Source organism: Magnolia sinica, chromosome 9 (genome assembly GCF_029962835.1).
Source record: "Magnolia sinica isolate HGM2019 chromosome 9, MsV1, whole genome shotgun sequence".
Classification (NCBI taxonomy): domain Eukaryota; kingdom Viridiplantae; phylum Streptophyta; class Magnoliopsida; order Magnoliales; family Magnoliaceae; genus Magnolia; species Magnolia sinica.
In genome coordinates, this window is record NC_080581.1 from 192061 (window position 1) to 205326 (window position 13266).

Genomic DNA, 13266 nt, shown 5'->3' on the forward strand with positions numbered 1-13266 from the left:
CAGATGGCAAAGAATCGTATGTTTCCTCTCCATATAAACACAATGCTTGAGAAGTGTTTTTATGGAAAAGCAAAAAATGATTCCTGGATGTGGTATCTTTGTTTTGGCCATCTAAATTTCAGTGGCCTGAAACTTTTGTCCTCATCAAGCATGGTGCATGGCTTGCCTGCTATTGCAGCTCCAGAACATGTGTGTGAGGCGTGCACACTTGGGAAACAACAAAGGAACTCCTTTCCGAGTGGAGCATCCCGAAGAGCAAGAGAACCATTGCAGTTGGTTCACACTGACAACTGTGGACCATTAAAGTCAATCTCTCTTAGAGGTACTAAATACTTTATTACCTTCATTGACGATTTCAGTAGAAAATTGGTGGTGTATGTAATCAAAGAGAAGTCTGCTGCTTTTACTATTTTTAAAAATTTTAAGGCCCTTGTTGAAACAGAAAGTGGTCTTAAAATCAAAACCCTCCGATCTAACAGAGGTGGGGAGTACACTTCAAATGTTTTTCGAGAATATTGCAGGAAACATGGCATTAAGCAACAACACACTGCAGTGTACACGCTACAACAGAATGGAATTGCAGAACGGAAGAACCGCACCATCCTTAATATGACGAGGACCATGCTGAAAGAAAAAAGTCTGCCAAAGAATTTCTTGGCAAAGGCAGTTGCATATACTACCTATCTGCTCAATAGGTGTCTGACCAAGAGTGTCAGATTCCAGACACCGCAGGAAGCATGGAGTAGATACAAGCTAAGCGTGGCACACCTTAAGATCTTTGAGTGTGTTGCCTACGCTCAAGTTCCAGAGCGAGAAGGAAAAAATAATCGTGACGAGAAGTGCATCTTTATTGGCTACAACGAAGAGTCAAAGGCATACAAGCTCTACAACCCACTAACTAATAAGCTGGTGGTGAGTAGATATGTAGTATTTTGTGAGGAAGAAGCATGGAAATGGAATGAGGGAAACTTGGTCAAAGAAAAGCAGGTCAAGGTCGAAGAATACGAAGAAGAGAGACATGAAAAGCAAGAGCAAACACCCACATCACCCCCTTCGGATCGCAAAAGTCCAGGAGTACGCTCCATCTCTCCTGGAAGTACTTCATCAAATCAGAATTCATCCAGCACATCTTCATCCGATTCTCCTTCACCCTTGGCTCCTATTAAAACGAGAAGCCTCAACGACATCTATGCAGAAACTTAGGAAGTGAATTTACTCTACCTGTATGCGGACCACGAGTGTAACATCCCAGATTTTTGCCAACCTGGAAATAGATGTCCTTAGGCAATGGATCGATCATAACACTTTATTAACTTTCCAGAACTCAATCCCAAAGCGTAAAGTCCTTTTTTAACTCTTTTCCTTCAAAATCTCACCTTTCACCATCCTATCCTTAAAAGTTTTCTAAGAACATTCATAATACACACCAATCCTAAGATATAAATGATGAAGAACAATACTGAAACTAAAACTTACCATAAATAGTAACTAAATGGATAAAATGGGTTTTTGAGCCTTAACCTTTTGGAATCTAACAAAATAAATAGGTTAGTTGAATAGATTAACGTCTCCTACCCCAAAATCATATATTGTACATCGAATAAACTCATTCTGGTTTGCAAATTAGACCCGAAAACGCCTTACACGGACACGGAGCCAAATGACGCAATTCGGGGGGACCCGAAGTGGGTCCCGCATGTATCCAGCAACCCCGGGGGGGGGGGGAGGACATCACCCCTAGGGCGAGCCATCGCCCCAGAGTCCAGCGACCGGCGAGGGCCTCTCCGGTTTGGCGAGGCCTCACCACCAAGCGGGCCTGGCAGAGCCGCAGCGGGCCAACGGCCCATTTTCGGCAGAAAAAATCTGCAATGTACGTCCGACTTTTCAAAATCATATCTCCCTCGTTATAACTCCGATTTAGGTGATTCAAAAGCCATATTGAAGCTTGATAAGTCTAATTTCATATAAAAATAAGTAAAAAATATAATAAAATACTTAATATAGTTAAATATAGGTCGTTGTGACAATTATCCGAAAATCATTAGTTTGGACAGCTGCTGCTTCTAGAATTTTTAGAATTTTTCTACAAAACAAAATCTAATGAAATTTGGTAAGAATGAAGTAAACTTAATGACGAACTATTAGAAAAATAATTACAATAATATACCAACTAAAAGTGCCAGAAAGGGATGTAGAACTGCCCTATGACCTTATGCTATCGTAATTAGGGCACGATTTAGTTAAGTGTTAAACTGAACAATCAATAGAATTAGCTCGAACCACTTTAAATATGAACTACAAGACTCAAAATGTGTAGAATCATTAACGCTACATTATCTTGAAACTTAGGATCCATCTCAAAACCCAGTTGCTCTCGGGAGCACATTGAAACTCCGTATCGGACCTGGACCGTACGTCAAAAGTCCGATTACCTCGAAACTATACGGATATGACCGCATTACTAGACTTGACAACCCCCTCGGAAATCAAGTCTTGATTGTCTCTAGAAATGCACAACTTGAGCCCGGAGTAAAGAGTGTGAGAAACGTGAAAATATTTAGAAATAAAATTCAAATTTAAGTAATCTGAGTCGTGTCGCTTGTGGGCCAAATATAAGGATTCAGACCGTCAGAATCTGACCCAAATACACCCTCGGGTCAGGAGAAATGTCCCACACATATAGGTGTACTTGTGACCCTGATCGAGTGACTGTGACCGCTGAACTGAAACTGGTCCGCCACGTCTGATCTATAAATTCGATCGGAACGAAAACTCGGCCTGACATAGATCCATGGTCAGAGAGCTTAAGTCTGACCGCACGTGGAAAAGGGGCCACCAAAAGTGCTCCGTTGGACCGGAACAATCCATATTTGGATAAAACCTAAGTAAACCTTGGCCCTGGGGTCATTCCCATCAAACCTGGGCCTATATAAGGACCTTAAACACTCTCTCATATGTCATACGAATTTTGCAAACCCTAAGGAAAAGAAGAGAGAAAAGAGAAGAAGAAAGTGAGGATGAGAGAGAGTGAGTGAGAGATAGATGTTGGGATCTTTCCCTGACGCTCCACGTGCTTAGCCACCACTCCTGTGTCGCTATACGGGCGATACCAATCTCATTCTTAGGTAAGAAAACCTAACCCTAATCTGTTTTAGGGTTTCAGATAGTGTAAGTTATGAATTAGCTAACCTAATTTATGCTATAGGTTGCCAATCTGCCGTAGACAAAGATTTAGCTTTAAAACTGAATTCGTTACAAGTCTACCGGTGAAAGGTACAGACTATAAACGTATAGGTTATGGTTTTCAAGGCTTTCAATGTCGATTAATGGTTTATTATTGATGTGGGTGCAATTTCACATGTCAAATGCGATGTTTGTATCGCGTTTCTGATATATATGAACTATATTGAGTTTAATGTATTTTATGTATATGTAGAAAGTATCGTATACGTATGAAATTTGAACATGTGTTTGCCATGATTAATTGTCGTGTGTTTATGCTAGTTGTATATGTAACAACTCCTTAGCGAAAGGATTTGTCCTAACATGTGCTATCACCAACATACATCATGTATATTGGAATATGTAGTCTAAGTGTTTGTAGAAATGTCTGAATGAACAAGTGTGTAATATATTGTACTTTATATTGGCGTTGAGAAGAGATTCTCAACTACCTTAACGATGTGTATGATTTCTTCCATGTAACTTACATTCTTTGACTGTTTTACTTAGACACTACTTATGTGTGAATTCATGTTTAAGTTGAAATCCATCAAATGCTCACATGCTTGTATGATTGGAATTGTTGATCCATTACTGTTCTAATTAGCTTGTATGATTATCTGTTATCGTTGAATATGTTTGGGACTATGGAATAGTCCAGGCAATCGGTAATAGTTTCTAATTTGGTGGCTGAGGTTGTTTTTGCCCACAGGACGTGTTCGATGAGCTTGAGTCGTACTTCAGTTTTCAACAGTGGTTAGGCCACACGGAGTGCTCGTGCACTTCATGTCGACAATTCGACGTGCGCTCGTGCTAGTCGAGCTCGTCAAGTAACCCGATTAACCCGATGTATGTTCATCATATATGGAAGCTACTGCTTGAATCTAAGGTATCAAACTCACCAGTGAAAACCTTTTTATACCTTGGTACCTCGATCCGCTAAGACTCATAAGCCGGGCATGGTGGTATGGGACACCGTGGTCGAGCTGTCGGCCTACGCTGGGGTAACGAGCCTCCCCGTAGTGACTAGTGAGCAACCCAGACTCGTGAGCCGAATACGGTGGTATGGAACACTGTATTCGAGCTGTCGGCCTACACTGATAAGGTGACGAGCCCTTTGTAGTGACCTCGAGCGTACACTAGAGGCGACGAGCCCTTACGTAGCAACATGAGTACACTAGGCCTGCACTGATAAGATGACGAGCCCTTTACAGTGACCTAGAACCGTATCATCGTATGAGATTTACTAGGATTGACGACCCTAGAATAGATCATTGTTTGAGAATTGATATAAGGGAGGTACCTTAGCTTCTCAATCCTGCTGTATGAAAAGGACTAATAAGAACTTGGTAATCACACTCATGCACCGCATTACGTATGCGTTTGGCGTAGCAGGTCAAGCACTGAGGCAGTGTTTCATGCACGATCGTAAGATGAAATTGCTGAGAGAGCGCAGGCGAGGGCATGCATCATTATTTCATATCATTCTTGCATTAATCACAGTACTTAGGGATGTTTGCTTGTATTACGTTATCATTACTACTTGACTGAATTAATAACATGTTAACATTTGCTTTATTATTCCACTGAGTTGATCACTCACTCCCACGTTACGGGACAGTGTTGTACACACCAACCAGACCTTGTTGTAGGTTTAGATGATGACGTAGCCTGCGAGGCAGAGCCGGACTTTGAGGATGATGAGGAGGGTTTCTCCTATATGTAGTATTCAGGCGGGTTTCTATAAACTGTTCTGATCGACGGGCTTACAGGGATGCTGACTAGATATCATTACACTCGTTATGATTGTATTTTGGAGCACACATGTATATTCTTTTTGTACATTTTGGGAGTATACATGAATATGTTTAACCTAGTAACCTGATCATACTTTGGAGACTTACTACAGTTCGTATATCTTATACATCTAATACAGTCTTCTGCTTACAAAATTCACTTGTATCTGGAGTATGATATATTGTTTTGGTATAATCTCATTCATATTTAATCCACTAATATGGACAACATTTAATCATCATTATCCATGTTGCATAAGTGATGCGTTGGAACTCGGGAGTCGAGTTTGTGCTCGACCCCCGATTTTCAGGGCGTTACAACGAGCCTCTCACATTCGAGGAGGCTGTGAATGAAGAATGTTGGAGAAAAGCTATGGAAGAAGAGATTCATGCCATCGAGAAAAATCGAACATGGGAGTAGACCTCACTCCCCAAAAGCCAGAAGACCATTGGTCTCAAATGGGTGTACAAAATCAAGCGAAATGTCGATGGTAAGATCGAACGATATAAAGCAAGGCTCGTAGCAAAAGGTTACAAACAGAAATATGGGGCAGACTATAAAGAAGTTTTCGCCCCAGTTGCTCGCCTTAACACTGTAAGAATGATTATCTCCCTTGTAGTTCATCACAGTTGGATGATTTACCAACTAAATGTGAAATCTGCATTCCTAAATGGGGTATTCGAAGAAGAAGTATACGTTGACCAGCCTGAAGGCTTTGTCATGCAAGAGGAGGAACACAAGGTGTATCGGCTAAAGAAAGCCCTGTATGGGTTGAAGCAAGCTCCTCGTGCTTGGAATGCACGGATCGACGGTTATCTTCAAGAGAATGGTTTCGTCAAATGTCCATATGAGCATGCTGTCTACACAAAGAAGAATGCCCGTGGTGATATGCTTCTCGCTTGTTTATATGTTGATGATCTGCTATTCACTGGGAACAACCAGGCGATGTTTGAAGAATTCAAGCAGGCTATGTTTAAAGAATTCGAGATGACTGATGGTGGATTGATGTTCTTTTTCTTGGGCATTGAAGTAAAGCAACAAGTCGACGGCATTTACATATCCCAGAAGAAGTACACAAAGGAACTTCTTGAAAAGTTTCAGATGGTCGACTGTAAAGCTGTAAATACACCTGTTACAATAGGCCTGAAGCTCACAAAGGATAGAGAAGGAAGAAACGTTGACTCAACCCTATTCAAGAGTCTAATCGGAAGTTTAAGGTACCTCACAATCACTAGGCCAAATATAGTCTACAGTGTTGGGCTTCTAAGCTGGTATGTGAAAGGCCCAAAAGATTCACACTGGCTAGCGGCAAAATGAGTACTAAAGTATATCAAATGGACTATTGAATTCGGTCTCTTTTATCCATACGATGATGAAGCAATGCTGTATGGATACTTAGACAGTGGTTGGGGAGGTGACCAAGATGAGAGAAAGAGCACCACTGGCTATGTATTCTATCTCGGAACGACTGCTTTCACATGGAATTCGAAGAAGCAGAGTGTGGTCGCCCTGTCCATATGCAAAGCAGAGTATGTGGCAGCATCGTCCATCGTCTATGAGGGAATTTGGTTGAGAAACCTGCTAAAGGAGCTAAAGCATCCGCAGGAAGAATCCACAGTCATATATGTGGATAACAAGTCGGCAATCGAGCTAGCCAAAAATCCGGTGCAGCATGGAAGAAGCAAACGCATTGATACCCGATACCATTTTCTAAGAGATCATGTGAAGCAGAGAACGATGAAATTAGAGTATTGTCATACTACGGAACAGGTGACGGATATTTTCACAAAGGCATTACCAACAGATGCATTCAAACGACTAAGGATGATGCTCGGAATGAAGCCAGTTTTGATTTGAAGAGGAGTGTTGGATACGGTGGTGGATTTTTGCAAATCCAAAACCCTGATCTTATGAGCCAGCTGTGCATAACGTGTGAGAACCGTGTATGCTCGCTGTGCTGTTGGATTTTTTTTTTCAAGTTTAGAGTATTAGCTGGGTGAAGATAATGGTAGATATTTTCTGAATTTTCTCTTTGGATTTTTTCTTTCTTTAATTACCCCCAGGATAAATCTAAACAGGGATAAATTAATCATTTCACAGAATAAGAAAGCCTATAAAAGACAGCAATGTTATGCGCTTTTATTCATTCCAATATACAGCAGTAGTTCTCTCTTCCTCTTTTAAAAGTTTCAGTTTTTTTTTATGGTGGCTACAGTCACACGCCAACAAAAAGCTGGGTTTTAGACCCAACATTATTTTCATTCTCTCTTTTTCTTTATCTTTTTTAAGAAGATTAAGATTACTTTTTTTTTAATTAGTTAATTTTCTTATAAAAAGAGAATGAAAATAAAAATATCAAATAAATAAAATAACTTACCTTCTTCTTCTTTTCCGTCTTCCTCAATTTTCTAAAAAATGATAAATAAATAAAAGTTAATTAATAAGTAGAAAAAGATTCTTAATCTTCTTAAATATAAAAGAAAATTTAAATAAATGAAACAACGTACCTTTTTCTTGTGAAAAATTACAAATAAATCTAAAAATTAATTAATAAAAAGAAAAAACATTCTTAATCTTCTTAAATAAACAAAATGAGAATAAAGTTTAAGAAGAAAAAAAAAGTACCAACAACAACCCTCTGCAGTGTTCCAACAGAAAACATCCACCCCTCTAGCATACCAACAAAGTACAATGACCTCTTAGTGGATTATAATAATCATCATAGTAGGCCCTTTCAAAATCAATGGAGGACATCTCGCCTACTCTTGTTTTTTACATAGCCCATTGCGATCAGTGGTGAGATATGCTAAGACCATTAGATATATAATCTCATGTTAGGCTTAAGAGCTAAAACAACAAGTTCACATGTGATTTGATTTGAGTGAGAAATGTTAAGACCATTAGATATATAATACCATGTTAGACTCAACAGTCATAACAATAGGTTCATATGTGATTCCGATATACAATGCTCCAAAGGAAATAGTTGGGAGAGAGAGATTCACCATTGATTTTTTCAGGGCCCAACGTAATAATTGTATAATATCCACTTCAACCATTTAAGATAACACACCAAAGTTTAGGCTTCGGCTCAAAATCGAAGCCCATTATGATTCAAGTGAGTCACATCAAGGAAAATAATTTGAAGTGTGAGTGTTGTTATTTACACGATTTTCAATCGTGTAGCCACTCAAATCACGGATGGGGTTTGATCTCAGGCCTTAGGCCTAACATGGGGTGACACACCTGATTGTTGGAGTGGATTTCACATAAATTTCACAATAGGGCCTATCCAAGCCGCTGATCCATTGCTTGTACGGCACACCGCCGTTAAAAAAACCTATTATGGAAAGTAGTGAAATGATAATTAATTATATTAATGAGGTGGCTTATTGAAAACCTTTTTTTTTTCTTTAAGTGCTGAATACAGATGATATATTGATTAGGTAATTTTGTTTGTAAAATCGTTTTTAGAAATATACCCCACCAATGGACCACAACCTAGACAGCTTTGGTAGAGGACGAGTGACCATTTCCTAAACTGGTGCCAAACTAACGGAAAAGTTGGAACCGCTCAACCATTCAAAGGTACGACCAAACATGAAAATGTTAAAGATTATCCTACGCGTAGGTCATCCACCTGGGACCTAATGAGTTAGCCATCTGGTGCATCGGACCATGGGACCCACGTGTTCGAGTAATGGTGCATCTGCCTTTCAGGGCAGGATGCTGAGGGTGAGATTAGTGTGCCTGCCTGCCTGTCAGGCCAGGATGCTGAGGATGAGATTAATGGTGCATCTGTCCGTATGTCAGATAAGGATGCTAAGGATTGTACAAGCAATAAGAGTTGTGGAGAGATGCTGTAAGTTAACGAGTCAGATATAAGACACCTAAATGAAAATAATTAACTACTAATGCAGTTTGTACATTCATCTCATCTACGTATCATCACCTGACAGTCCCCAGCACCCTTCTTTGATGTCATTTCGCTGGACTAGGCTGACACAACAGGCTTTCGAGCTTAGCCATCTCTTTAAGTTGGGTCTGGGTTGAAATACTTTTGTCCTGGGCCTTCTCTTTAAGTTGGGTTTGGGTTGAAATACTATTGTCCCAGGGGCTTAAAATTTAAGCATGTTTATTAATTAGGTCAGGATCCGTTTGCAGCTTGCCCACACTCAACCTACATCGGTTCATTTAAGGTTTCAAATCATTTTTGTCAATCGACCTACCTCTTGCACAAAGCTAAATGGTGAGGCTCACCCTCGGGCCAAACACAGACCCAGGCATGCATAATATACAAGGTCTGGGCGAGTTGCACATTGACAGCCAAGGGGGTTGACGCAGGCAAGACCATGATGAGGTCGACTACCATCTTTCTCAAGTATAACTACTTCAAATCTATGAAGCTTCTCTAAACTCCGCACAGGACTTCTCAAATCCACGCAGGTCACAGAGACTTCTCAAATCTATAATCCACGGCGAAAAAGTAAACAATTTAAAATAAGATTCATAAAAATTTATAAATTGATTAATAGATTATAAAAACAAATTTACAACCCTTGAAATAGGGATACAAGAAAAAGTTTCTGAATTAAATTACAACTAAAAGTCACTAAAATTCATTACTTACTATAAATAGTAAATTTACTATTTATAGTAAATGTCCTATATGGCTTAACCATATTATTCTTCTAATTTTTCTAAACACTTTTTATGTTAATAAACTCTTAAAGCCAAATGGATGAAGAATTACAGTTAAACTAGAACTTATTAAAAATACTAAAAATGGAAATAAAGGAAATTTAACCATCAATTTGATAGAATCTCGTAAATTCGAGATGAGCAAGCCGAGTTGGTTAGCTAAAGTAGCTCGTCCTACCCAAAATTAAATATGACACATCAGTAACTCATTCCAATTACTGGGATACACGCCCGTTTTAAGGTTCTGATGATACGATGACTTCTGCGGCCTTCTGGTACATCTTGAAAGTATTCTCAACCGGCTCTACATCGGGGGTTTCATGGGGGAGGCCCTCAAAAAGCCACGACAGCAGCGGTAAAATTTGTAAATGACTGGAACTGTTGGGTGTGTTCGACGTACCCTTGTCTTGAGAACAGACGCACCAATCTTCTGGTTGTTTTTTGTTTTTTTTTTTGTTTATTATTATTATTTTATTTTTTTTCGTGTTACAAGTTTCAAGGACGAATACATTGATAACACTGACATAGGTCATTAAGAAGGGGACAGAGGAATACATAGCCGAACTTCACGTATCTACTGTAGCTAAAACATTGCTCCACAGCCTTTACAAAAGTAAAGTAAAAGGAACGTCTTTATTCTCAAATATTCATATAGAAACAAATACCCACAAAAATGCAGCTACTCCGCCCATTAATTGATATAGAAACAAGTTAAAGAAAAAAACAAAAACAAAAACAGGAAAAGAAGAAAGAAGAAACAATTACAGGAAATCGAGTGATGCGTCGCTGCAATGCATTCTAGTGCATGGAAAGAATGTTAATCGATGGGAGAGTCCAGAAGAATGACTAACTCAGTAATAGGGAATTACTGGTGGAGGCGGTGAAGCGTATGATACTCCAGTGATAGGTGGGAGGGGAACCCCGGGGTACGATGGTGGAGAATGTGAATACCCAGTTGAAGGTGGTGGAGTCTTCATATGGAAGTGATGGGGCGGTGGATTTTTCAGAGGTGACGGCGATGGTGGTGGTGGTGGTGGGTGTGAGTGATGGTAGGCTGGTGGTGTAGAAAGATGAGGAGGCGGTGGATTATCACAGTGGTTTGGTGGCGAGGATGGAGGGGAAGAGGGCACTTGTGGCTGTGTTGGCGGTGATTGAGATGGCGTCTTTCCAGACATTGGTGGTGGAGGCTGTGCAACTGGGGCAGAAATCTCAGAGGGTGGTGGAGGTGGTGTTAGATGATTACGGGGTGGAGCCGGCATTGAGTGATTATGGTTTGGTGGCGAAACCCAGATGTTTGACGGTGGAGGTGGCGTTTGAAGATGATGGGTTGGTGCCGGCGGGATTAAATGATAGTGGGTTGGCGGTGAAACCATGACAGGAGGTGGTGGGGGCGTTAAATGGTGATGATGGGTTGGTGGAAGAGGTAAATAGGATGAAGGTGGCGACGGTGGTGGTGTTAAATGTTGATGATGGGTTGGGGGAAGATTCACATAGGGTGAGGGTGAGGGTGAGGGTGGTGATGATGGTGGTAGCAGCGGCGATGAAGGATGCGGCTTTGATGGAGTGAGATGAACTTGTGGAGGTGGTGGGGATGGTGATGGAAGATGTGTCATCGGCGGTGGCAGATGAGCTGGTGATGGAAGCATTGACGGAGGAGGGGGTGAAGAATGAGCATTTTTAGGAGACTCAGAATGCTGAGGAGGAGGTGGTGGGAACGAGTAGTAATGGTGGTTTGAGGGGGTTGAGGGTGGTAGCATTGGTGGAGGGTGAGACCTGGTCGATGGTGAGGTCCCAGAGACAGGAGGGGGAGGTCTAATAAGAGGTGTTCTAGTAGGGGCGTGAACAGGCCTAGGTGGTGGAGATGATGACCGTCTCACGATTGGGGGAGGTGATGAGGAACCACCACCACCACCACCACCACCACCATGGCACTTGGAAGTGCAATCGAAGCCGATGGGTCTGGCAACACATTCTCTTGAAGATCGTTGAGCTGGGAAGCCAGGAATACAGTTTTTGCTGGAATCGACGACCAAACCTCTGTTGTTTCTTGCCAAACACTGAGGTGCCCCTCCTGTGAAGTAGTTGAAAGAGTATGTGAAGTTGACTAATCTCTGGAGTTTGCAAATGGTAGGTGGGATTACTCCAGTCAGCTGATTATGGGCCACATCCAGTTGTTCTACACTCCTCATCTTCCCCACACTCACAGGTAACGGCCCTTCCAAATGGTTGAAGCTCACATCAAAGACGGTTACCTTCTTCAGCTGCCCGATCTCAAGGGGAAGACAGCCTGTCAAGTTGTTGTTTATCAGCAGTATCTCGTTAAGAGTCTTCCCCATCTGCCCGATGCTGCCTGGTATGCAGCCACCCAGGTTGTTGTTTGCTAACACTAACGCTGAGACCGGTGACTTACCCAGGTTTTCAGGTATGCCGAAACGGAACCTGTTGTCGTTAACGAAGATAGCGTCGAGGTTTTTGTCGAAGAGCTCTGAAGGGATGGGACCTTCGAACTCGTTGAAGCGGAGGTCGAGGTACTTGAGGGACGGGAGTGACAACACAACCGTCGGAAATGGACCCACCAGCCGATTGTTGCTGACATCCAGCTCGTAGAGGAGCTTCAGACGGTGGAATGTGGGAGGGATGGTGCCACAGAAGCGGTTGCTGTTGATGTGGAAGAGGGCTAGATCAGAGAGGAGGCCGAGTTCTGTAGGGAGGTAGCCGGCTATGTCACCGTGGTTGAGGTCGATGCCGGCGACGACATTGAGGGAGGGATGGGAAGGGGACTGGGTGCAGAAAACGCCGGTGTAGAAACAGACGTTGGGACCGTGCCAGTTACCTGTGAGGTTCAAGGGGTCGGAGAAGATGGCAGATTTCCAGGCTTGCAGGGCAATGTAGGCATCACGGAGATGAGGGTTGTCGAATCTCAGGCGGGTATCGACGGCCAACTCGTCATCTCCTTGGCCGGCGGCGACGAGGAGGAGGAAAAGGAAGGCAGAGAGAAGAGGAGGCATGGCGACGAGAGAGAGAGAGAGAAGAGAGAGAGATGCTATGCTGCAGCTGCAGACAAGTCTCACATGGGATGGGTTGGATTTGAGAGAGAAGGTGAGGCTTGTTTAATAGTAATAACTACTGAGTACTAGTCTTGTCTCTCTTTCTCTATTTTTCTATTCCTTTTACTCTTCTTCCCGAGCCACACAGAGTGGCGCCCAAATTAAAATCATTTAAACCACCTGCGTTCGGGTTTTTTGTTTTGTTTTTATTTTTTATTTTTATCTTAAATACAAATAGAAATGACCCATTTTTATCTTCACTCGTTTGCCCTTCTACCAACTCGGACGAGTTGAATCAGCCGCTCGTGAGCTCACACAGCACCCGACGTTGGCCCTACTATGTATGGGTCCACCATGATGCATGGCTTTCATCCACTCCATCTATCCATCCATCTTGCTACATTATTTTAGAGCATGGGCTCAAAATTGTAATAAATTATGGTAGATCTAAAAGGTGGACTACATTGGAAACAGTAGTGATTTAGTGATTTAGTGCCCA

The 13266-nt window shown here is 41.8% G+C and overlaps 1 protein-coding gene across 1 annotated transcript; it reads right to left on the bottom strand.

The window, feature by feature from the left end:
- Nucleotides 1–10276: 10276 nt before the first annotated feature.
- Nucleotides 10277–12997, bottom strand: LOC131256553 (leucine-rich repeat extensin-like protein 4). Its single transcript, XM_058257418.1, has one exon. The coding sequence runs from the start codon at nt 12726–12728 to the stop codon at nt 10572–10574; it is 2157 nt and encodes a 718-aa protein (XP_058113401.1). The 5' UTR covers nt 12729–12997; the 3' UTR covers nt 10277–10571.
- Between the last annotated feature and the right edge of the window lie 269 nt (nt 12998–13266).